The sequence below is a fragment of the Oncorhynchus clarkii genome, chromosome 22, assembly GCF_045791955.1.
Source record: "Oncorhynchus clarkii lewisi isolate Uvic-CL-2024 chromosome 22, UVic_Ocla_1.0, whole genome shotgun sequence".
In the NCBI taxonomy this organism is placed as follows: domain Eukaryota; kingdom Metazoa; phylum Chordata; class Actinopteri; order Salmoniformes; family Salmonidae; genus Oncorhynchus; species Oncorhynchus clarkii.
The window spans coordinates 38,863,111-38,889,188 of NC_092168.1; the positions used below are offsets into that span (position 1 = coordinate 38,863,111).

The 26,078-nt window shown below is 44.8% G+C and overlaps 1 protein-coding gene across 1 annotated transcript in view; it reads right to left on the reverse strand.

Moving 5' to 3' along the window:
- The window catches only part of LOC139380891 (voltage-gated delayed rectifier potassium channel KCNH8-like), a 187,192-nt gene that overhangs the window by 53,120 nt on the left and 107,994 nt on the right, over positions 1–26,078 (reverse strand). Inside the window, exons 3-7 of the mRNA XM_071124042.1 lie at positions 21,445–21,579; positions 16,257–16,396; positions 12,635–12,890; positions 11,769–11,926; positions 10,964–11,168 (exon numbers count right to left, since the gene is read on the reverse strand). Of these exons, the coding sequence (XP_070980143.1) occupies positions 10,964–11,168; positions 11,769–11,926; positions 12,635–12,890; positions 16,257–16,396; positions 21,445–21,579 (894 nt within the window). The remainder of the gene's footprint in view (positions 1–10,963; positions 11,169–11,768; positions 11,927–12,634; positions 12,891–16,256; positions 16,397–21,444; positions 21,580–26,078) is intronic.

Below are 26,078 nucleotides of genomic sequence, written 5' to 3' on the forward strand. Positions count from 1 at the left end.
TATTATACCACTCACTCCACTCCATCTCTCTCTATCTGTCAGTCTGTCATTCACCCAGCCCACTCAGTCTTTAAGAAAGAGAGAAAGAGAGGGAGATCAGTCTGTTCTGCTGCAGTGTGAAACTTTGAAGTGATACTGAAAGATAGCCACCTCTCTGAGAGATCAGTCTTCACAGCAGTCAAAACAACAGGAAGAGATCCGTCTTCACAGCAGTCAAAACAACAGGAAGAGATCCGTCTTCACAGCAGTCAAAACAACAGGAAGAGATCCGTCTTCAAAGCAGTCAAAACAACAGGAAGAGATCCGTCTTCACAGCAGTCAAAACAACAGGAAGAGATCCGTCTTCACAGCAGTCAAAACAACAGGAAGAGATCCGTCTTCACAGCAGTCAAAACAACAGGAAGAGATCCGTCTTCACAGCTCTCAAAACAACAGGAAGAGATCCGTCTTCACAGCAGTCAAAACAACAGGAAGAGATCCGTCTTCACAGCAGTCAAAACAACAGAAAGAGATCCGTCTTCACAGCAGTCGAAACAACAGGAAGAGAGCCGTCTTCACAGCAGTCAAAACAACAGGAAGAGATCAGTTTTCACAGCAGTCAAAACAACAGGAAGAGAGGGAGAGGACGATGCGGAAGAGAGAAAGAGAGTGATGAGGAAGATGAGGATGAGGAGGAGAGAGGAAAGAGGATGATGAGGAGGAGGAAAAGAGAGAAAGAGGAGGATGAGGGAGAGAGAAAGAGGAGGATGAGGAAGAGAGAAAGAGGAGGATGAGGAAGAGAGAGGAAGAGGATGATGAGGAAGAGAGAGAAAGAAGAGGATGAGGAAGAGAGAGAAAGACAGATGGGGAGAAAGAGAATGCTAGATGAGGAAAACAAGGTATAGGAAAACAGGTCTCACTATGAAGTGCTGACAGAGAGAAAGTTAGAAACCACACACACACGCGCGCGCGCCAGTGAGTTGTCACTGCTGGAAATTCTCTACCCACTGGTCAAAAGTAGTGCATTATATAGGGAATAGGGTGCCATTTGGGACACAGATAGACTAGTCAGGGACCCCTTTTATGCTGCATTCACCTTAGTCAATGCTCCTTTTGTCCTATTGTAAATGCTATATCCAAGGTCTCACACACACTTAGACTTGCTGGGAACACTTTCAACACAATGTTTACTTTCCAAGAAATACCTATTCGCTTTTTCACAATACAACATAACAGTATAATTGAGGCAGCAGGCTCACTCTAGCCCTTTCTCCTACCCCCTCTTCCCTCTCTCTCTCCATTGCCTGTGTGTTGTCTGGTTCAGTGGAGACTGCACTACAGGGTTCTGCAGTAGTCTGCTGGATAGTTGACCATTTGTTAGAGTGTACTGTGGCTGTGCCAGCATGGGAGAGCAGGGAGCTGTACTGTGGCTGTGCCAGCATGGGAGAGCAGGGAGCTGTACTGTGGCTGTGCCAGCATGGGAGAGCAGGGAGCTGTACTGTGGCTATGCCAGCATGGGAGAGCAGGGAGCTGTACTATGGCTATGCCAGCATGGGAGAGCAGGGAGCTGTACTGTGGCTATGCCAGCATGGGAGAGCAGGGAGCTGTACTGTGGCTATGCCAGCATGGGAGAGCTGCAACAAACACTCAAACTGGACAGTTTTATCTCAATCTCTTCATTGAAAGACTCAATCATGAACACTTACTGCATTGCATGATGTATTATTGTCTCTACCTTCTTTCCCTGCGTGCTGTTGTCTGTGCCCAACAATGTTTGCACCCTGTTTTGTGCTGCTACCATGTTGTGCTGCTGCCATGTTGTGTTTATACCATGTTGTTGTTATGTTGTGTTGCTACCATGTTGTTGTCATGTTGTGTTGCTACCATGTTGTTGTCATGTTGTGTTGCTACCATGTTGTTGTCATGTTGTGTTGCTACCATGTTGTTGTCATGTTGTGTTGCTACCATGCTGTGTTGTCATGTGTTGCTTCCTTGCTATGTTGTTGTCTTAGGTCTCTCTTTATGTAGTGTTGTGTTGTCTCTCATGTCGTGATGTGTGTTTTGTCCTGTATTTATATGACATTTATTTGTATTTTTAATCCCAGTCCCCGTCCCCACAGGAGGCCTTTTGCCTTCTGGTAGGCTGTCATTGTAAATAAGAATTTGTTCTTAACTGACTTGCCTAGTTAAAGTTTAAATAAAATAAAAGGAGCAGGGAACAGATGGCTGATATTCAACTATCTAGAACCTAAAACGGTTCTCCGGCTCCCTCCATAGGAGAACACTTTGAAGACCCCTTTTTGGTTCCAAGTAGAACCTTTTTGGGTTTCATGTAAAACCATTTCCACAGAGGGTTCTACATGGAACCCTAAAGACCAAAAAGGCTTTCACCTGGCACCAAAAAGGGTTCTCCTATGGGGACAGCCCGAGAACCTTTTCATTAAGAGTGCAGGAGCTGCTCCCTGGACTTGAATTAGTGATGTGACTGCAGACATTCACAGGACAACCCTACAGTACCTGGAGACATTCACAGTACAACCCTACAGTACCTGCAGACGCATGCACACCCCTGTCTCCTCTCTACCTCCCCTGTCTCCTCTCTACCTCCCCTGTCTCCTCTCTACCTCCCCTGTCTCCTCTCTACCTCTGTATGGTGTTCTCTACTGCTCTCTGCCTGCCTCGACGTACAGCTTTGGATGAATAACCCAAGTGTTTTAATAATGTCATATCCATCCATTATTCATCTCTGAGCTGCAATGTGGCTCACCTGCATGCCTGCCTATTGATGTGTGTGCCATGATTAGAGATATAGGCCGGGAGCTTGGAGATAAAAAAACCCTCTCACTCACAAAACACACACAGACACACACACACAGACACACAGACACAGACACACAGACACACAGACACACACACACACACACACACACACACACACACAGCTACATGCATGTACACACACGCAGCAGGCACGCACGCCTGTAAAATATCTGATGACATGTTGTTGTTTTGTGAGCTTCTGGTGCTGTTGATGTGTTTTGGTCTGTAAACACTGCTGACCTGTAATAACAAAACATTGAAGACCTCAGGCTTATGAGACCTGAGTGTTTCTGTGTGTCTGTTTTGGAAATGGACAATTTGCTATTACAGTCAATGCTATAATGCTCTTGAAAGACAATTCAAGACTCTCACTTAAAGAAAATAATAATTTTTGCCTCACATATTAAGTACCATTAGAACATAGATGAAATGGTCCAACTAGCCTCTATACTGACATGTGACAAGGCCTAACCAATCTGTTATCATCTGAATTAGTAGAAGATCATTCTGACCTTGTATCAGCGTTTAAAGGGCACCCTTATCCCTCATTCCAACAAACTACATTTGACAGCTCAAGAATGAGGGAAGGGGCGGCAGAGTAGCCTAGTGGTTAGCGCGTTGGACTAGTAACCGGAAGGTTGCAAGTTCAAACCCCCGAGCTGATAAGGTACAAATCTGTCGTTCTGTTCTGCCCCTGAACAGGCAGTTAACCCACTGTTCCTAGGCCGTAATTGAAAATAAGAATTTGTTCTTAACTGACTTGCCTAGTTAAATAAAGGTACTAAAAAATGGCTGTGGCTACCACCACAAACAAATCCAAGACCTGCCAATTACATCCAAGACCTGCCAATCAAGCCTTGAGTAGCACAGGCCCAATCAACTGAACTTTGACCAATCAGGAATTGCTGTGGGTACCCTCAAAATCAAATCCTAAACTTTAGCACACAAACTGATCCACCAATCAAGCCTCGAATAGCACAATAAACGAGTTGAGTTGATGGGGATGGAGTTGTGGGGCTTATTGGCCTGGCTGGGCTGAAGAAAGGCAGCAGGCTGTAACACTCTGGGGTATACTGGTTCTAGAAAGACACTGTCAGCAACCCTCTGGGGATAAGTGTCCCTGTTCATCTTATGGGGGACCAAATACAAAACTGAATCTATAGGTAGGTACTGCCCATAAATATTGACCCCTGAGCCATGTAATGTAAGACTGTGGGTCAGACTGGACAGACTCTAACGGTCTCTTGTCCTCTTAATTCCAGTGGCAGCTCCACAAAGTGACTGACCACTGAGCTGTATTGTTCAGGTAGTTACTGTCTCAGGTGGTCATCTGTGACTATAGAGCCGGGGCTCTGCTTGGTTCAGTTCAATATGACACACACACACAACGTGGTAACTGACATGAAGTGCCACGCTGTTCAGAGCCCGACGTGTGTGTGTGTCTGTGTGTACGTGTGGTTATACGTGTTTTTCTATGCAGTATTTTAATCAAAATGTGACTGAGACAGGGTGCTTGTGTGAAAGGTTGGTGTGTGAATATTTAAATGAGTGTGTCTGTTCTCTGTCAGATTATTTGTGTGGGTGTTCAGGCTGGAAAGCAGCAGTAATGTGACAGAACTAAAGCCTCTTTCAGGCACGTTCTCTCATTTGTCTAGCAGAGCTCAGTCTGAGATATGAAACACTGGGCATAACACACACAACTAATCACATCGCTCACCTGACTTTTTCCATCTGCCCCCCCCCCCCCCCCCCCCCTTCTCTCTCTCTCTGTCTGTCTCTCTCTTTCTCTCTCTCGCTCTGTCTGTCTGTCTGTCTGTCAATTCAATTCAATTCAAGGGCTTTATTGGCATGGGAAACATGTGTTAACATTGCCAAAGCAAGTGAGGTAGATAATATACAAAAGTGGAATAAACAATACAAATTAACAGTAAACATTACACTCCAAAAGAATAAAGACATTACAAATGTCATATTATGTCTATATACAGTGTTGAAACGATGTACAAATAGTTAAAGTACAAAAGGGAAAATAAATAAATATGGGTTGTATTTACAATGGTGTGTGTTCTTCACTGGTTGCCCTTTTCTTGTGGCAACAGGTCACACATCTTGCTGCTGTGATGGCACACTGTGATATTTCACCCAGTAGATATGGGAGTTTACCAAAATTGGGTTTGTTTTCCAACTGTTTGTGGATCTGTGTAATCTGAGGGAAATATGTGTCTCTAATATGGTCATACGTTGGGCAGGAGGTTAGGAAGTGCAGCTCAGTTTCCACCTAATTTTCTGGGCAGTGAGCACATAGCCTGTCTTCTCTTGAGAGCCAGGTCTGCCTTTCTCAATAGCAAGGCTATGCTCACTGAGTCTGTACATAGTCAAAGCTTTCCTTAAGTTTGAGTCAGTCACAGTGGACAGGTATTCTGCCACTGTGTACTCTCAGTTTAGTGCCAAATAGCATTCTAGTTTGCTCTGTTTTTTTGTTAATCCTTTCCAATGTGACAGGAAATAATATTTTTGTTTTCTCATGATTTGGTTGGGTCTAATTGTGTTGCTGTTCTGGGGCTCTGTGGGGTGTGTTAGTGAACAGAGCCCACAGACCAGCTTGCTTAGGGGACTCTTCTCCAGGTTCACCTCTCTGTAGGTGATGGCTTTGTTATGGAAGGTTTGGGAATCGCTTCCTTTTAGGTGGTTATAGAATTTACCGGCTCTTTTCTGGATTTTCATAATTAGCGGGTATCAGCCTAATTCTGCTCTGCATGCCTTATTTGGTGTTCTACATTGTACACAGAGGATATTTTTGCAGAGCACTACATGCAGAGTCTCAATTTGGTGTTTGTCCCATGTTGTGGGACACTGCACCTGTACACAGCCCATCTGTAAATAGCCCATCCAACTACCTCATCCCCAAATTCTTATTTGACTTTTGCACCCCAGTATTTCTACTCCAGTGTCAATAATAAATTGTAATTATTTTGCCACTATGGCCTATTTATTGCCTTACCTCCCTAATCTTACTACATTTGCATACACTGTATATATATTTTTCTATTGTGTTATTGACTGTAGGTCTGTTTACTCCATGTGTAACTCTGTGTTGTTGTTTTTGTTACACAGCTTTGCTTTATCTTGGCCAGGTTGCAGTTGTAAATGAGAACTTTTCTCAACTGGCCTACCTGGTTAAATGAAGGTGAAATAAAACAACAAAAAAAAATTAAATATTGAAGTCTTGGTTGGTGAGCGGATCCCAGACCTCACAACCATAAAGGGCAATGGGTTCTAACCATAAAGGGCAATGGGTTCTAACCATAAAGGGCAATGGGTTCTATAACTGATTCAAGTATTTTTTAGCCAGATCCTAATTGGTATGTTGAATTTTGTTCCTTTTGATGGCATAGAATGCCCTTCTTGCCTTGTCTCTGAGATTGTTCACAGTTTTGTGGAAGTTACCTGTGGCACTGAGGAAATGTACGAGTCTGCTGTTAATGATAATGCAGAGGATTTTCCCAAGGTTGCTGTTGACGCATATGACGTAGTCATTGGGGTCAAATTTTTGTCTTCACTTTGTGGATTCTTTGTTATAGAGCCAAAAAGATTGGAGAAGTGGTTTACCCATACATCTCCATATTGGATAGATAATTCTTTGTGTTGTTGTTTGTTTAGTGTTTTCCAATTTTCCCAGAAGTGGTTACAGTATATGGATTCTTCAATTACATTGAGCTGATTTCTGACATGCTGTTCCTTCTTTTTCCGTAGTGTATTTCTGTATTGTTTTAGTGATTCACCATAGTGAAGTTTTCCGGGTGTCAATGCTTTCGGTTGGACAGGTTTCTCAATTTCTTTCTTAGACATTTTGCTCTGTTAAGATCATTGTTTTGATTAATTTAATGGAGTGAGTTAGGTCTGCTCTATACCAAATTAGCATACCCGCTGAGTCCCTTCCCTGTTTCACACCTGGTAGTTTGGTGGATGGGACTACCAGCTCTCTGTCACCTAGAGGGCAACCAGTGGGCCCATCTCCTCTATACCAGGTTTCTTATAGGATGACAATGTCTGTATTTCCGTTTTCTTTGGTGAAGTCCAGGTTCCTGCTCGTTAGGACAAAGGCAGATGACCTTGGATATAACCAGGATTAGATAGTGGAGGCCTTGTGTTCCATAAAGTGTCCAATGATTTTGGTCGTGTTGTTTGGCCTCAGGCCAGTAAGTGTGAGCAGAGCCTGCTGAACATCTGGTACATGCCATTGGCTTGGGCTAGTGTAAGAGTGGGGGTTGGGCCTGTTTGCCCACTCACGGCCTGGGCGTATGTGTGACTTCCTTGTTGAGGGCCTCTTTGCGGGGGTGGGGTGCATGGGGTTGGCAAGAGGGGCATAGGTCAATTGATCTGTTGCTCCTGTGTGAAGTGTTGGGGCTGTGTTTGAGAGCGATGTCCTTTAGAGTCCGGGCGAAGGTGTGCCTTGCTGCCTTGTAGAGGTGCACCTGGTCATAGAGGCTGTTCTAGTCCAGGGTGGAGTGGTGTGCACTGCTGCCTTGTAGAGGTGCACCTGGTCATAGAGGCTGTTCTAGTCCAGGGTGGAGTGGTGGGCACTGCTGCCTTGTATAGGTGCACCTGGTCATAGAGGCTGTTCTAGTCCAGGGTGGAGTGGTGGGCACTGCTGCCTCGTAGAGGTGCACCTGGTCATAGAGGTTGTTCTAGTCCAGGGTGGAGTGGTGTGCACTGCTGCCTTGTATAGGTGCACCTGGTCATAGAGGTTGTTCTAGTCCAGGGTGGAGTGGTGTGCACTGCTGCCTTATAGAGGTGCACCTGGTCATAGAGGCTGTTCTAGTCCAGGGTGGAGTGGTGGGCACTGCTGCCTTGTAGAGGTGGACCTGGTCATAGAGGCTGTTCTAGTCCAGGGTGGAGTGGTGGGCCAGGAAAGCACTTGGTTTTGAGGCACAGTCACAGGAAATACTTGTGTTTACCTGCTGTATGGTAGCAGGGTGAAAGTCTTTTCGTGGTAGCAGGGTGGAAGTCTTTTCGTGGTAGCAGGGTGGAAGTCTTTTTGTGGTAGCAGGGTGAAAGTCTTTTCGTGGTAGCAGGGTGAATGTAACCACTTGTGCGTTGGGGAAAGTAGAAGAAGCCTTTTCAATCACTCCCTTCAGTGTTGTGGCCACCCTTTCCTGCTGTGCTCTCAGGTCATGTGTGCCTGTATGTATTATTATGTGGCTGGGTGAACCTAGTTGTTCCTCAGACAGAGGTCTTGGGCGCGCTGGGTGTTTGGACACCAGAGTTTAGACACAATGCGTTTGGGAAAAAAAAATAATATTCTATATATTTCCCATTTGAGTCCATAAGGAGAACAATCTGTGTCTTGTGTTTGTCCTCAGTGGGTGTGGGGGGGGGGGGGGGGTTGTCAGGAGGGCTATCAGGGTGGCCCAGAGGGGGTGAGAACCCCTGGGCTTGGGGTTCTTCATTTGTCTGTTCTGCTGTGGTGTCGAGACATTTGTCGGGAGCTGAGGTGGGCTGTTCTGCTGGCTTCTCTGCGGGGTTGGCCAGGTTGCTGATGTTCCCATTTTATAATAGTCAGCAAAAAGTGTCTCTTGATTTTCCATAAGGAGCTTCATTTTGTGATATTATCTTATCATTCTTTACATACACAGGGTACTGTATTTTAATTACCTCTGAACAGCAGGAGGCAGCTTCTAAGGCCTCTCCATTTGGTTGGAGTAGATTCTCCTGCCATTGTTGGGCTAAAGGGCTTTGACACCTCTCACTTGTATCAAGCTGTATCAAGTTGAGCAGCCTTAATTTAGCATTCAGTCCTTATAAAGTAATGTAATGTACTTTTCTTCTTGGCTTTTAGAAATCAAATATAGCTTCAGACTAAACATTACTCACTCAGTTCCAGGTTGGATGGTGTTTTCAGTTTTCTGCTGTATAGCGTTGGAATAATAATCTTTGGTAGTTATAAGCCTTCCAGGTGATTCCGTAATTCCGTCCAAAATCAGGTTGTAGGTTTTGAGTTGGAGTGAAGGTTATGTTGTAGAGGGTAGCATCCTGTATGTGCTCCTGACAAAAAAATCCAAGTTCATCCAACTCCAAATCTCTATTTTTTTTTAGAACATGCTGAAAAATGCAGGAGCTCATCTAACCATGACCTCTCTATCTCTATGTCTCTGTCACTCACTGTCTCTCAAATCAATTCAATTCAATTCAAGGGGCTTTATTAGCATGGGAAACATGTGTTAACATTGCCAAAGCAAGTGAAGTAGATAATATACAATAGTGAGATAAACAATACAAATGAACAGTAAACATTACACTCACAGAAGTTCCAAAATAATAAAGACATTACAAATGTCAATGTATATATACAGTGTTGTAACGATGTACAAATGGTTACCAGGGCTCAGTCTCTCTCTCTCTGTCTCTCTCTGTCTATCTCTATGCCCCCTCCCTCTCTCTCTCTGTCTCTCTCTGTCTCTCTCTCTGCCCCCTCCCTCTCTCTCTATCTCCCCCCTCCTTCTCTCTTTCTATCTGTCTGTCTCTCTCTCTGTCTCTCTCTCCACCTCTCTCATTTCCTCTCTCGCTCTCCCCCTCCTCCTCACCCTCTCTCTCTCCGCCTCTCTCATTTCCTCTCTCCCCTCTTTTCCCCCAGGGCTCAGTGAGGGGAAAGTACCAGGGCTCAGTGAGGGTAAAGTACCAGGGCTCAGTGAGGGGTAAAGTACCAGGGCTCAGTGATGGTAAAGTACCAGGGCTCAGTGAGGGGTAAAGTACCAGGGCTCAGTGAGGGTAAAGTACCAGGGCTCAGTGAGGGGTAAAGTACCAGGGCTCAGTAAGGGTAAAGTACCAGGGCTCAGTGAGGGGTAAAGTACCAGGGCTCAGTGAGGGGTAAAGTACCAGGGCTCAGTGATGGTAAAGTACCAGGGCTCAGTGAGGGGTAAATTACCAGGGCTCACTGAGGGGTAAAGTACCAGGGCTCAGTGAGGGGTAAAGTACCAGGGCTCAGTGAGGGGTAAAGTACCAGGGCTCAGTGAGGGGTAAAGTACCAGGGCTCAGTGAGGGGTAAAGTACCAGGGCTCAGTGAGGGGGAAGTACCAGGGCTCAGTGAGGGGGAAGTACCAGGGCTCAGTGAGGGGGAAGTACCAGGGCTCAGTGAGGGGTAAAGTACCAGGGCTCAGTGAGGGGAAAGTACCAGGGCTCAGTGAGGGGTAAAGTACCAGGGCTCAGTGAGGGGTAAAGTACCAGGGCTCAGTGAGGGGTAAAGTACCAGGGCTCAGTGAGGGTAAAGTATCAGGGCTCAGTGATGGTAAAGTACCAGGGCTCAGTGAGGGGTAAAGTACCAGGGCGCAGTGAGGGTAAAGTACCAGGGCTCAGTGAGGGGTAAAGTACCAGGGCTCAGTGAGGGGTAAAGTACCAGGGCTCAGTGAGGGGTAAAGTACCAGGGCTCAGTGAGGGGTAAAGTACCAGGGCTCAGTGAGGGGTAAAGTACCAGGGCTCAGTGATGGTAAAGTACCAGGGCTCAGTGAGGGGAAAGTACCAGGGCTCAGTGAGGGGTAAAGTACCAGGGCTCAGTGAGGGGTAAAGTACCAGGGCTGAGTGAGGGGGAAGTAGCAGGGCTCAGTGATGGTAAAGTACCAGGGCTGAGTGAGGGTAAAGTACCAGGGCTGAGTGAGGGTAAAGTACCAGGGCTCAGTGAGGGGGAAGTACCAGGCTCAGTGAGGGGTAAAGTACCAGGGCTCAGTGAGGGGGAAGTACCAGGGCTCAGTGAGGGGTAAAGTACCAGGGCTCAGTGAGGGGAAAAGTACCAGGGCTCAGTCAGGGGGAAGTACCAGGGCTCAGTGAGGGGAAAAGTATGGCTGCTGTTTACTGATCAAATCTCAGGCTAAAATTATTTGGTACATCATTTTGCAACAGCCAGACGCTTATTAGAAGTCCTGACTTGAATGCAGTTGCATCATGATTACAGTCATTGAACAAAATGTCTAGTAGAACCCATATGTTTTTTTCATTCATATTTTATTTAACATGTCACATAATCTGATTTGCAAGACCAATCCTAGCCTAGCAACAGCGTCACAAGCATCCATGAGAATAACATCCTGAATGCTTGTGCAGCTGCTTCTTGGCTCCCTTGAAAAACAGATGACAATCTCAATGTGACATGCAGACATGCCGGTGCACTGACCGATGTCCCAGGAGTTGGGGCTGTTTTCGATCTCTCTGCGTCCGATGAAGTACCAGACGCAGGCCATCCAGTGGGCCAGCAGGGCGAACATGGACATGAGCAGGGTGAGGACCACAGCACTGTACTGGGAGTAACGCTCCAGCTTCTGGAGCAGCCTCAGCAGGCGCAGCAACCGCACTGTCTTCAGCAGATGGACCCCAAAGTACTACAGAAACACACACACAGACATCAATTATGAGCTCCGTCGCAGCGTTTGATGAATCCTGACATTTTAGGTATCAGTCCTACATTTCAGAGATCCTTTGTAGCGTGATGTACTACACTACCCATAATGCATTGTGTAACATATCTGGATTGATCTTAGTAGGGACAGTTCCAAAGCTAATATGGTGTCCGTTTCCTTAACAATCCATCCCTCACACCACTACACCAACCCCAGAGACACCACTACACCAACCCCAGAGACACCACTACACCAACCCCAGAGACACCACTACACCAACCCCAGAGACACTGTTCATCTTTACACCACTACACCAACCCCAGAGACACCACTACACCAACCCCAGAGACACCACTACACCAACCCCAGAGACACTGTTCATCTTTACACCACTACACCAACCCCAGAGACACCACTACACCAACCCCAGAGACACCACTACACCAACCCCAGAGACACAACTACACCAACCCCAGAGAAACCCCAGAGACACAGACCCAGAGACATCACTGCACCAACCCCAGAGAAACCCCAGAGACACAGACCCAGAGACATCACTACACCAACCCCAGAGACACTCACCACACTGACGTTAAACGCATAGAGCAGGTCAAAGGGCAATGCAGCGATGAGGTCAACAAACAGCCAGGTGGTGACGTAGTGCACACAGATGGAACGAGCGTCGTACACCACCTGGCCCGATGTGCTCACAAAGGTCGTCCGGAAGTTCAACGCGATGTCTGTAGAATGACAGATAGGATATATTAATGTACATTCCTATCTCATTACGAGTAGCATTGTTGATATATAAGTGCACTGCTGTACATGGATAGAGGCTATTATTTGTTTTAAAAAGCATTGACAATATGACCACCGGTCACATCATTGACTAGAGACGCATCATTAACACTGCAGTTACTTCACGTTTATGATGTCCATCTGTCTGCCTTTAGACAGACAGACAGAGAGAGAGAGAGAGAGAGAGAGAGAGAGAGAGAGACAATGAGAGACAATGAGAGAAACGGTGGGCAGAGTTTCCATCAGGGGCCAGTAATACAATGATGAACAAATAAGTGTTCATTACAATTAACTATTCATTTAATTAGATGACTGTATGTATTCTCCCACAATGAACATACTAAGTACCTGGAGAAAATGTAATTAGTGTTGTGTAGAAGGAGGACGTTCTCTAGCCATATGTACTATGCCAATCCGTTGACAGAGGATGTCAATCATAGAGATGTGTACGTATGGGGGTAAAGTCTTTAAATAGGGACATGCAGTCATGTTGCTTCATGTTAGAAAAGTGTTGGAATAATGTTATACTAATAGATGCAATAGATAACGTTAGACAATGTGGAAGCAATGTTAGAAGAACGTTAATATTAGAAAAATATCAGAATAATGTTAGAATAACATTAGAATAATGTTAGCCCTCTTCTCCTTACCCAGCATAAACAGGATCTCCACCAGGATGTCACTCACACTGGGGGGGCTGCGGGGGGCGGAGCTTCCTTCGTCCCGTCCCCCCACCACAGTGAAACACACATTATAGGGCACTGTGACTGCGACATAGAAGGTAGCCAACAGGATTAGCCAATCCCAGCCAGCCTTGAAGGTCCCGTAGTGGAGCAAGATGAATCGGGATTTCTGAATGGCTGCCACCTTGTACTCTGGGATGGGCGGATTGTCCCCAAACATGTTCTGGAGGGGTGAGGAGAGAGAGACATGTCAACAACATGTTCTGAAGGGGTGAGGAAAGAGAGAGATACATAAACAACAGGATTTAGGATAATAGCAACATGTAAAATACAACATACTTTGTGTCTGGGGGTTTTCCTGACCTGAACAGGAAAAACTGTTCTGCCAGTCACATTCTGTTAAAGGTCCCTAAAGCACACACATCACTGGGTCGCTCGTCTTTTTAGTTCGCTGCAACTAGCGACTGGAACGAGCTGCAACAAACACTCAAACTGGACAGTTTTATCTCAATCTCTTCATTCAAAGACTCAATCATGGACCCTCTTACTGACAGTTGTGGCTTCTTTCCCTTATGTATTGTTGTCTCTACCTTCTTGTCCTTTGTGCTGTTGACTGTGCCCAATCATGTTTGTACCATGTTTAGTGCTGCTACCATGTTGTGTTGCTACCATGTTGTTGTCATGTTGTGTTGCTACCATGTTGTGTTGCTACCATGCTGTTGTCATGTTGTGCTGCTGCCATGTTGTTGTTATGTTGTGTCGCTACCATGCTGTGTTGCCATGTGTTGCTTCCTTGCTATGTTGTTGTCTTTAGGTCTCTCTTTATGTAGTGTTGTGTTGCTACCATGCTGTTGTCATGTTGTGCTGCTGCCATGTTGTTGTTATGTTGTGTTGCTACCATGCTGTGTTGTCATGTGTTGCTTCCTTGCTATGTTGTTGTCTTTAGGTCTCTCTTTATGTAGTGTTGTGTTGCTATCACGCTGTTGTCATGTTGTGCTGCTGCCATGTTGTTGTTATGTTGTGTTGCTACCATGCAGTGTTGTCATGTGTTGCTTCCTTGCTATGTTGTTGTGTTGTTGTCTTAGGTCTCTCTTTATGTAGTGTTGTGTTGTCATGTGTTGCTGCCTTGCTATGTTGTTGTGTTGTTGTCTTAGGTCTCTCTTTATGTTGTGTTGTGTTATTATGTGTTGCTTCCTTGCTATGTTGTTGTCTTAGGTCTCTTTATGTAGTGTTGTGGTGTCTCTCTTTATGTAGTGTTGTGGTGTCTCTCTTTATGTAGTGTTGTCTTAGGTCTCTCTTTATGTAGTGTTGTCTTAGGTCTCTCTTTATGTAGTGTTGTGTTGCTGCCTTGCTATGTTGTTGTCTTAGGTCTCTGTTTATGTAGTGTTGTCTTAGGTCTCTCTTTATGTAGTGTTGTGTTGTCTCTCTTTATGTAGTGTTGTGTTGTCTCTCTTTATGTAGTGTTGTGTTGTCTCTCTTTATGTAGTGTTGTGTTGTCTCTCTTTATGTAGTATTGTGTTGTCTCTCTTTATGTAGTGTTGTGTTGTTGTCTTAGGTCTCTCTTTATGTAGTGTTGTGTTGTCTCTCTTTATGTAGTGTTGTGTTGTCTCTCTTTATGTAGTGTTGTGTTGTCTCTCTTTATGTAGTATTGTGTTGTCTCTCTTTATGTAGTGTTGTGTTGTCTCTCTTTATGTAGTGTTGTGTTGTCTCTCTTTATGTAGTGTTGTGTTGTCTCTCTTTATGTAGTGTTGTGTTGTCTCTCTTTATGTAGTGTTGTGTTGTCTTAGGTCTCTCTATGTAGTGTTGTGTTGTCTTAGGTCTCTCTTTATGTAGTGTTGTGTTGTCTCTCTTTATGTAGAGTTGTGTTGTCTCTCTTTATGTAGTGTTGTGTTGTCTCTCTTTATGTAGTGTTGTGTTGTCTCTCTTTATGTAGTGTTGTCTTAGGTCTCTCTTTATGTAGTGTTGTGTTGTCTCTCTTTATGTAGTGTTGTGTTGTCTCTCTTTATGTAGTGTTGTGTTGTCTCTCTTTATGTAGTGTTGTGTTGTCTCTCTTTATGTAGTGTTGTGTTGTCTCTCTTTATGTAGTGTTGTGTTGTCTCTCTTTATGTAGTGTTGTGTTGTCTCTCTTTATGTAGTGTTGTGTTGTCTCTCTTTATGTAGTGTTGTGTTGTCTCTCTTTATGTAGTGTTGTGTTGTCTCTCTTTATGTAGTGTTGTCTTAGGTCTCTCTTTATGTAGTGTTGTCTTAGGTCTCTCTTTATGTAGTGTTGTGTTGTCTCTTTATGTAGTGTTGTGTTGTCTCTCTTGTTGTAGTGTTGTGTTGTCTCTCTTTATGTAGTGTTGTGTTGTCTCTCTTTATGTAGTGTTGTGTTGTCTCTCTTTATGTAGTGTTGTGTTGTCTCTCTTTATGTAGTGTTGTGTTGTCTCTCTTTATGTAGTGTTGTGTTGTCTCTCTTTATGTAGTGTTGTGTTGTCTCTCTTTATGTAGTGTTGTGTTGTCTCTCTTTATGTAGTGTTGTGTTGTCTCTCTTTATGTAGTGTTGTGTTGTCTCTCTTGTTGTAGTGTTGTGTTGTCTCTCTTGTTGTAGTGTTGTGTTGTCTCTCTTGTTGTAGTGTTGTGTTGTCTCTCTTGTTGTAGTGTTGTGTTGTCTCTCTTGTCGTGATGTGTGTTTTGTCCTATATTTATATTTTATTTGTATTTTTAATCCCAGTCCCCGTCCCCACAGGAGGTCTTTTGCCTTTTGGAAGGCTGTCATAGTAAATAAGAATTTGTTCTTAACTGACTTGCCTAGTTAAATAAAGGTTTAAATTCAATTAAATTCAATTAAATGTCTACATGAACGGAATAACAAACACAAGGCTTTTTTCACTAAAGTCAAGGAGAACCTGCTCAGTCGGATCCAACAACCTTCATCACATCTGGTGTGAAGTCACCTCTCTCTGTCCTCCATTACTGGCCCAAACCCATTTCTATAGATACACATGGCTGGGACAGGAGGGACTGGATTTTGTAGATTGAGTTCCCTCAAAGCAAACGTACTCAATGTCCTTGTAGCGATCCTTGAGATGTCAAATCAAATCAAATCAAATTTTATTTGTCACATACACATGGTTAGCAGATGTTAATGCGAGTGTAGCGAAATGCTTGTGCTTCTAGTTCCGACAATGCAGTAATAACAAGTAATCTAACTAACAATTCCAAAACTACTGTGAAGAAATAACACGTAAAAAAACAAAAAACTGCATAGTTTCCTAGGAACGTGAAGCGAGGCGGCCATCTCTGTCGGCGCCGGAAGTTAGATGTGCTTGGACACTAAGCTGTCAAGGCAAGGTGTGTGTGTTGTGTGTGTCCTTGTAGCGATCCTTGAGATGTTGTTGGACACTAAGCTGTCAAGGCAAGGTGTGTGTGTTGTGTGTGTCCTTGTAGCAATCCTTGAGATGTGGTTGGACACTAAGCTGTCAAGGCAAGGTGTGTGTGTGTAGGGTGTGTCCTTGTAGCGATCCTTGAGATGTGGTTGGACACTAAGCTGTCACGGCAATGTGTGTGTGTAGGGTGTGTTCATATGTCTGTGTGTAATAGGGCGACTTGCGTTGTTGAGTTTGATCTTGCTCTTGTCCTGTTTCTGCAGGTGTCCAGACAGGTGGTAGAGCACCGCCCGGCTGCGTCTGCGGTTGGTGTTGAAGCCTGGGGGACGGGTGACCTTGTGCATCTCCAGACCCGTCTCCTCATCTGGGAACACAGAGAAGGTTGAGGAATTAACTAATTCATTGATACATTTTAATTGACATTTTCTTTGAGAAATGGACAATCCACAAAGAGTTGCCTCAGCCATGTGAGTACAACAACGCACACATAAACAAGTATTTAAAAGGATTTAAAATCACAACAAAGTCATCAGACCTATTTCCATTGTGATCCATGTGGGGGTGAAGGGTTCATTAACCACAAATCTAGGTTCAGATTGCCTTATGCCCCATCCTAACCTCATAGCCATTAGAAGATGGAGGAATGTCTGATCATGCATATCAATGGTTAGGGGCAATGTCAGTTCTTAGGGTGTGGAAAAAGAAAATGGAAGGCATGATTCAGCAGTGCATAATTTATCTTCCATCTCAACCAATTAGATATATTTCAAATTATTCAAATTCAAAGGATTTAACTGATTCTGCTACTCATTTTCCCTCTGTCCATAACTCCATATGTTTTGCTCAAAGGTATCCACCCTTATACAGTAACTCAATTCACTTTATATTCCCACAAATTAAATTAATTCAATGCTTTTAATTGGATGCATGTGAGAGGTGTGAGAGAGAGGAAAGAGAGGTCCAGAGAGACAGAGCCTTAGCTCTTTGTGATGTATTCATTGATATTAGAAATGGTGCCCCAATTTTTTTTGTTCTAAATCCAATATGGTCGGCAGTGCTGAATCACGTTTAGAGAAGGTGGTATTACCGTTGAATTTTGTTGCCATACAAAACACGAATCCTGTTCATTTGTGGATAGTGGACCAGTCTTCAACAATATGCCATTATATTTTAGAATTAACCACGGCCTGTCCTCCCCGCTATTATCCAGAAGGCGAGGTCAGTACAGGTGCATCAAAGCTGGGACCGAGAGACTGAAAAACAGCTTATTTCTCAAGGCCATCAGACTACTAAACAGCAATCACTAACTCAGAGAGGCTGCTGCCTACATTGAGACCCAATCAGTGTCCACTTTAATAATTGGGTCACTAGTCACTTTATACAATGCACTCTAAATAATGCCACTTTAATAATGTTTACATATCTTACATTACTCATATCACATGTATATAATGTATTTTATACCATATATTGCACTTTGCCTATGTCACTCGGCCATCGCTCATCCATATATTTATATGTACATATTCTCATTCACCCCTTTAGATTTGTGTGTATTAGGTCGTTTTTGGGGAATTGTTAGATTACTTGTTAGATATTACTGCACTGTCGGAACTAGAAGCACAAGCATTTTTCTACACTCGCATTAACATCTGCTAATCATATGTATGTGATAAATACAATTTGATCCTCAGGTTCCTAGATTTTGGGGGAAAGGTGGAGGCAGCGAAGAGAGTACTGTATGAATCAGTGGTGGGATGTGGGAAAAGTCCAAATTTGGATTTTCTGTCAATAGTAAACAGCACTCATCCTCAGAGGCTAGGAGAGTATTGGGGGAACTCAAGCATAGTATCAGTGAAGTGGAGGTAGAGATGGTGGGGCAAGACAATGTAGGCCTCCAGGCTAATTTAGCTGAATTATGTAGAGACCTGGACAGTTTTCTACTGAGTTGTACAGGGCAGAACTGTGTGATCCTATGTGTGCTCAGGTCTTGTTTGCAGGACACCCTAAGCTCTCTCTGGCACAGAGGGATGAAATTGACATTCCCCTGTTGTCCCATGAACTGGCAGAGGCCGTAACCCAAATGTCCCCAGGCCATACACCATGGGTCGATAGACTCCCAGTGGAATTTTCAAAACAATTCTGGGGAATAATTAAACTGGACTTCTTTTGCGTATTGCGTGAGTGCGTTGGGGTAGGAGAGTTGCCAATGAGCTGCCGTCGGACGGCTCTGACTCTCCTGTCCAAAAAAGGGGCTTGTGTGAACTTAAGAACTGGAGGCCAGTGGCATTGCTCTGTGCAGACTACACAATATTTGCCAAGGTCCTCGCTAACAGACTGAAGTCCCATCTGGACTCTATAGTGCACAAGGACCAGACATATTGTGTACTGGGATGCTCAATCACGTACAACATGTTCTTAGTCAGGGACATGTTGGACTTGTCGGGAGTTTCTAATGTGAACTTTGGACTGGTCTCTTCAGACCAGTGAACCATGAGTATCTGTTTAATGTGATGTCTGTGTTTTGGCTTGGGGAAAGGTTTTTGGCTTGTGTGAAGATGTTGTATGCTGGGGCGTCATGTATGGTCGAGGTGGGAGGGGGGCTCAGTAGGCCAGTCTGGATGAGGCGGGGCATTAGACAAGGATGCCCTCTATCGGGGCAGTTTTATACAATAGCCATTGAGACTTTTTTGGAGGGATAGCCCCCCCTCTGCTTCCGGGGGTTTGCAGTGGGGTTGTGAAGGAATTAACATTTGGGGGGTGTACCTGAGCTCGGATAGGTGGGTCAGGAAGAACTGGGAGGGGCTGTCACAGAGGTGTCAAGACTGGCCAAGTGGAGGTAGCTCCTGTCCCAATTGTCATATAGAAGGAGGGTGCTGATAATCAACAACCTGGTGGCATCCTCCCTGTGGCATAGTGTTGTATATGTCTGTCCACGAAGGAGGACAGGGTCTGGTGGGACTGGAGAAAAGGGTGGCTGCATTCCGACTAAAGGCGACGCAGAGACTGCTGTACCATACTGATGTCGGCTGGAGGGAACCAGCATGCACGCTGCTGAGGAGTGCTGGTGGATTAGGGTTGGACCGGCAGCTGTTCCTCATGAGGCTGGAGAGGCTGAGTATAGAGGTCTCTCTGATTTTTACTCTGCAATGCTGAGGGCCTGGAAGCTTCTAAGGCCCACAGGAGAAGGGGTTGTGGAGCAAGGGCTGTGGGTGTGGGAGGAGCCTATCTTCCACAACCCAGTGATTTTTTTGAGATCGGTTCAATCGGCCACCCTGCAGAAGCGATTGATGGCAGCAGTTTACTAAGGCTGGGTGACCTGCGGTTGCTGGTCGGAGGAGGGGTGGAATTTGAAAGTTTTAAGGGTTTTAATGAAATGAGGATGTATCATTAAAGAAAGACAAAAAGTCAAAAAAGTCTCTCTCTCTGTCACTTTTCTCTCTCCATCCATCCCTCCCTTCCTCCCTAATCTATAACAGTGTAACACCTGTGTGCTGATGAGGCTCGTTAAAGGTTACAGTCATTATGTCCTTGTGATAAATGACAGAACAGAAAACATGAACACCTCCCTCCCTCCCTCCCTCCCTCCCTCCCTCCCTCCCTCCCTCCCTCCCTCCCTCCCTCCCTCCCTCCCTCCCTCCATTTCTATTCACCTCCCTCCCTCCCTCCCTCCCTCCCTCCCTCCCTCCCTCCCTCCCTCCCTCCCTCCCTCCCTCCCTCCCTCCCTCCCTCCATTTCTATTCACCTCCCTCCCTCCCTCCCTCCCTCCCTCCCTCCCTCCCTCCCTCCCTCCCTCCCTCCCTCCCTCCCTCCCTCCATCCATTTCTATTCACCTCCCTCCCTCCCTCCCTCCCTCCCTCCCTATTCATCTACTCTATCTTTCTCCCATTATTTCACTCTGTAAGTTGTTTGCATTTAGTAGAAATGGTAGTAACGCTGTGTGGTGTCTGGAAAACTGAATCAGCATCAAGTGAAGCTGAATGCAGTCCTCTGTAGCCAGATGAGATATGCATTAGAACAATCACAGAGAGTAGCAGAGAGGGAGAATGTCAGGGTGAAGATCAGGTAGTTTCAACTTTTATTAGTCGTATGTCCGCTTTATTCAGCTTCACTTGACGCTGATTCAGTGTTGTTCCAGACACCACACAGGGTTACTACCATTTCTACTAAACAACTTACAGAGTGGGGTGGCAGGGTAGCCTAGTGGTTAGAGCGTTGGACTAGTAACCGGAAGGTTGCAAGTTCAAACCCCCGAGCTGACAAGGTAAAAATCTGTCGTTCTGTTCTGCCCCTGAACAGGCAGTTGAACCCACTGTTCCTAGGCCGTCATTGAAAATAAGAACTTGTTACGGTTTCTGTTTGACTTGCCTAGTTAAATAAAGGTAATTTTATTTTTAATAAACCTGATATACACCATCCAACAACGCAACAACAATAATAAAATACATCAATATGAACATAAAGTAAATGGCTCAGGAGAATAGAATAAACATTATAGATAGCATCAGTATAATACAGGAAGGCAAAATGTATAGTCCCAATATTTAAACGTATTTTGGGGAAGGGGGGGGATTGGGGGGCAAGTATCTAAATTGTGCAGTATTTAGCAATCATCAACGTAGCCTTTCTCTGAAGTATGAATATGATAGAGAACAGCTATAAAACCTCATTTGACGGTATAAAATACTCAAATCTTTCTATCTTCTCTCCCTGTCTCGTTCTCTCTCTCTATTTCTGTTACGGTCTCTGTCTCTCTCTACACCCTCCCAAGTTCACCTAAGTTAAGACCTACTCAAATCAGGTTAACCCATGATAAATCAGACTCTAAGCCAAGTTAAGTTAGATTCTAACTCAGGGTAACTCACCAGTCTCGGGGCCTTGCTCTGGGTCCTGGTCTAACCCAGGGTAACTCACCAGTCTCGTGGCCTTGCTCTGGGTCTGGGTCTAACCCAGGGTAACTCACCAGTCTCGTGGCCTTGCTCTGGGTCTGGGTCTAACCCAGGGTAACTCACCAGTCTCGTGGCCTTGCTCTGGGTCTGGGTCTAACCCAGGGTAACTCACCAGTATCGTGGCCTTGCTCTGGGTCTGGGTCTAACCCAGGGTAACTCACCAGTCTCAGGGCCTTGCTCTGGGTCTGGGTCTAACCCAGGGTAACTCACCAGTCTCGGGGACTTGCTCTGGATCTGGTGTCTAGCCCAGGGTAACTCACCAGTCTTGGGGCCTTGCTCTGGGTCCTGGTCTAACCCAGGGTAACTCACCAGTCTCAGGGCCTTGCTCTGGGTCTGGGTCTGGGTCTAACCCAGGGTAACTCACCAGTCTCGGGGCCTTGCTCTGGATCCGGTGTCTAGCCCAGGGTGACTCACCAGTCTCGGGGCCTTGCTCTGGGTCTGGGTCTAACCCAGGGTAACTCACCAGTCTCTGGGCCTTGCTCTGGGTCCCGGTCCTTCTTGTTGTCAGTGATGTCCTTGTGGGACACCAGAAACAGCACCACCTCTCCCTTCTCATTCTTAATGGGCACGATGTCCAGCAGACACCAGAACTGGGTACCTGGAACACAGATAGAGGTGCATATCACTCACTGGAGTCGTAGTGGCTCTGAAAGTAGACTACTGCTCACATACTGGTAGAAAAACACAGTGAATCAGGTGGATATTTGTAGTGGCGGATTGGTACAAAAAGAGATGGAGATGACCCTGATCAAGATGTACACATCCCAGCTAGAACATCACATTCTGAGAACCATACTGTATGTTTCTTAGAGCGTGGTTATCCTAAAGTTATTTTGCATACCACCTTCCCACAATGCCCTGGGAACGGTACAGGATAGTTGCTTGGCTTTGGAACATTCTCTGCATTTTTAAGGAACTTGACAATATATATATATTTATTGGTATTTAATTACTTTAACATAATTGTTTTTAAAGTTCAAATCTGGTTACATTTAATTTCAATATCCCTAATGTTCTAGGAACGTTCTCCAACTGGTTTGACATTGGGAACGTTCATAATTAGTTCAGAGAAGGTTAAGAAACAACATTCTTCTGTGGGAATTTCAGTACTTCAGCATACTGTAACATTTCCTACAGGTTTCCTCATCGATCTATTTAAAGGCTTGTTCTCAAATTGTTTTGCGAGAACATTCAGAAAACTTTCCATGAAAACCATCAGAAAACATTCAGAGAAAACTCTCTCTAGCCTGTATCTTGTTAAGTGTGTTCAGGTGTGTTGGCCACGCCCACTAAATGGCAACACCTGATCTTAATGAAGGCTTGTTTCCTTTGAAAGGGGGTCTGTTTGAATAGTCTAAAATGAACAGCTTTGTATCAGTTAAAAAAACAGGATGTTAGCTCCCTCCTAGTGGCACAGTGGACAAATTCTATAGATAGAGAACATAAGATCATAGGTTTATTGTGCCACAATAAATACAAAAACATGTTTGCACGCTTAATGTCTAAGCAAATCAATTTTTATCTGTGCTTGAAGTTCAAAACAGTTCAACTAAGCTAGCAGTGTTATTACATGTTTTATTGAAACATGTTCTCAGAACGTAATTTAATTACTTTCCATTAATAACCTTGAATTTCCATTCTCAGAACATCAACCTCCCAGGAAAACCTTCAGGGAACCATAGCAAAACATTCTCAGAACTTCCCTGCAACCTAAAAATATATGTTCCCAGAATAGGCTAAATGTTCACTTCGATTCTCAGAATGTTTCAAATACGTTCCGTTTGACCAGTCAGGAAACGTATGGCTTTGTTCCCAGAACTAATGGGAAACCAAAAATGTACGTTCCTATAAATTCCAAGGAACCAAATCAGCTACCTGGTATGTGAGTACACACTGTCGCACACACACACACACACACACACACACACACACACACACACACACACACACACATCACACATCACACACACACACACACACACACACACACACTCACACACACACACACACATCACACATCACACAGCAAAACACAGAAAACAACATCTCACTACCTCACTTTATTTTGTTTTGTGTCTCTGGATGGGCACTCTGTGTATGCAAGTGGTGTGCCAAGTCTTAGTTCAAAACAAGCATGTGTGCGTGTGTGTATGTGTGTGTGTGTGTGTGTGTGTGTGTGTGTGTGTGTTATTTTGCTAACTCATTTAAATGCTGTGTGGTTATGCATGTCTAGCTTCACATTCTGCCCCCTGAGTCAAAGCCTACAGCTTCCCTATTAGACATTGTTATTACTGATGGAGCGAGAGAGACACGCCAGGATGTCTTTATTAGTGAATAAAAGCTTTTTCATCTTAGAAAGCGTAGTTCCAAAAGGGTCATTCAGAAAGTGAAATGAGTTTGGCCCTAGCTGGCTGTATGATAACACACAAGCTAAAAAAGTATTTTATCTTGATTGATCTAGAAGAGATAATAGTTTGCTAGTCTCTATTCAACTGATGTCAATCATACTGTATTAAGGTACATCCTGTTAGATTCTAGCTTGAAATATAATTATTCATGTTATTATACTAGAACTTATTGATTACTTTACACATATAATAGTTAAATATGTTGGGGTCAATGAAGGGTAGATAATAACTAGGTGTATGGAAAGTTACTGAGTGAGGAAGAGGATGTCACGACTTCCGCCGAAGTCGGCTCCCCACCTTGTTCGGGCGGTGTTCGGCGGTCGACGTCACCGGCCTTCTAGGCATCGCCACTCCATTTTTCATTGTTCCATTTGTTTTGTCTTGTTCCCTGCACACCTGGTTTACATTCCCTCATCACACTCTGTTCCTCCCCATGTCTTTGTGTGAAATAGTTTTACGTGTTTAGTGTTAGTTGTGTGTTTGACCCGTGTTTTCGCTTTTGCCATTGGCTGGAGGGGTTTTTGACGCAGTTGCGTCTGTCTTTTATGCTTCTGCCAAATAAAGTGCTCCTGATCACAACTCTCTGCTCTCCTGCTCACAACTCTCTGCTCTCCTGCTCCTGATCACAACTCTCTGCTCTCCTGCTCCTGATCACAACTCTCTGCTCTCCTGCACCTGATCACAACTCTCTGCTCTCCTGCACCTGATCACAACTCTCTGCTCTCCTGCTCTTGATCACAACTCTCTGCTCTCCTGCACCTGATCACAACTCTCTGCTCTCCTGCACCTGATCACAACTCTCTGCTCTCCTGCTCCTGATCACAACTCTGCTCTCCTGCACCTGACTTCTTACCAGTAGCGCACAACCTTGACAGTGGGAGGGCAGACAGTTTACATTCTGTCAAATCAGGGTATTGATCAATCTCATGGCTCCTAAGGAGGGAGGCAAAGGGCAACAGTCTGGTCTCAGTCACTGATAAAGTAGGACAGCCGAGGATTAGGGAGGAGTCAGAAATTCGGACCGCTGTCAGGTCAGATGAAGTGACAAGGGACAGTCCTGTTACACAGATATACTTACACGCACACAAAGGTTCTAGCAGGAGGCGGGGCCATTACTACACCAGTGAGAGGAACCAATTAACCAGTTCCTGACTAGCAAGAGAGATGTATTGGCTGTCTAGACGTGCAAGGAGTTGACTCCGCCTAGTAGGAGGGGATAAATATATGCGTTTGTGTAAACATGTCTTTATCTTAGCAGCTGTTTAACCCAGAGGGTGAATGTACTTTGTTTGAGCTTTTCCTAGTAATCCATTTGAGTTTTTCCTCTGTTTGTTCAGAACCTAACAATCCCCCTTTCTTTACCATAACGTATGGGTTGTTGTGACCAGGGGTGAAAGTCCAAAAATGAATCATGTAATATCACATTTACATAAGTATTCAGACCCTTTACTCAGTACTTTGTTGAAGGACCTTTGGCAGCGATTACAGCCTTTCACTGCAACTCTGCATCGAGGTTTAGGGAATTATTACTTTAAAAAGTAACCATGGCAGTAGAACTGTATTTCACATTATGATGGTTAAACTTTGCAATTGATCTGCAGTTCACATGTGTGCGGAACCGTGGGCGGTGATCCGTACGGATCACGGATCAACTACGGCCTGTTACACCACTAGTACTTAGGGCCGTTGTCCAGTTGGAAGGTGAACCTTCACCCCAGCCTGAGGTCCTGAGTGCTCTGGAGCAGGTTTTCATTAAGGATCTCTCTGTACTTTGCTCCGTTCATCTTTCCCTCGATCCTGACTAGTCTCCCAGGCCCTGCCGCTGAAAAACATCCCCACAGCATGATGCTACCACCATCATGCTTCACTGGGGATGGTGTCAGGTTTCCTCAAGACGTGACGCTTGGCATTCCAGCCAAAGAGTTCAATCTTGGATTCATCAGACCAGAGAATCTTGTTTCTCATGGTCTGAGAGTCCTTTAGGTGCCTTTTGGAAAACTCCAAGTGGGCTGTCATGTGACTTTTACTGTGGAGTGGCTTCCGTCTGGCCACTCTACCATAAAGGCCTGATTGGTGGTGTGCTGCAAAGATGGTTGTCCTTCTGGAAGGTTCTCCCAACTCTAAAGAGGAACTTTGGAGCTCTGTTATAGTGACCATTTGGTTCTTGGTCACCTCCCTGGCTGTGTTCTTGGGGACCTTCAATGCTGCAGAATGTTTTGGTGCCCTTCCCCAGATCTGTGCCTCGACACAATCCTGTCTCGGAGCTCTACGGGCAATTCCTTCGACCTCATGGCTTGGTTTTTGCTCCGACATGCACTGTCAACGGTGGGACCTTATATAAGACAGGTGTGTGCCTTTCCAAATCATGTTTAATCAATTGAATTTACCAAAGGTGGACTCCAATCAAGTTTTAGAAACATCTCAAGGATGATCAATGGAAACAGGATGTACCTGAGCTCAATTTAGAGTCTCATAGCAAAAGGGTCTGAATACTTACATAAATAAGGTATTTCTGTTGTACATTTTTTTTAACATTTGCTAAAATGTCTGTTTTCACTTTGTCATCGCGTTGTCATTGTATTGTGTGTAGATTGATGACATTTTAGAATAAGGATGTAATGTAATAACGTGTAAAAAGAGAAGGGGCCTGAATTCCTTCCGAATGCACTGGAATCTCAGAGCCTATACC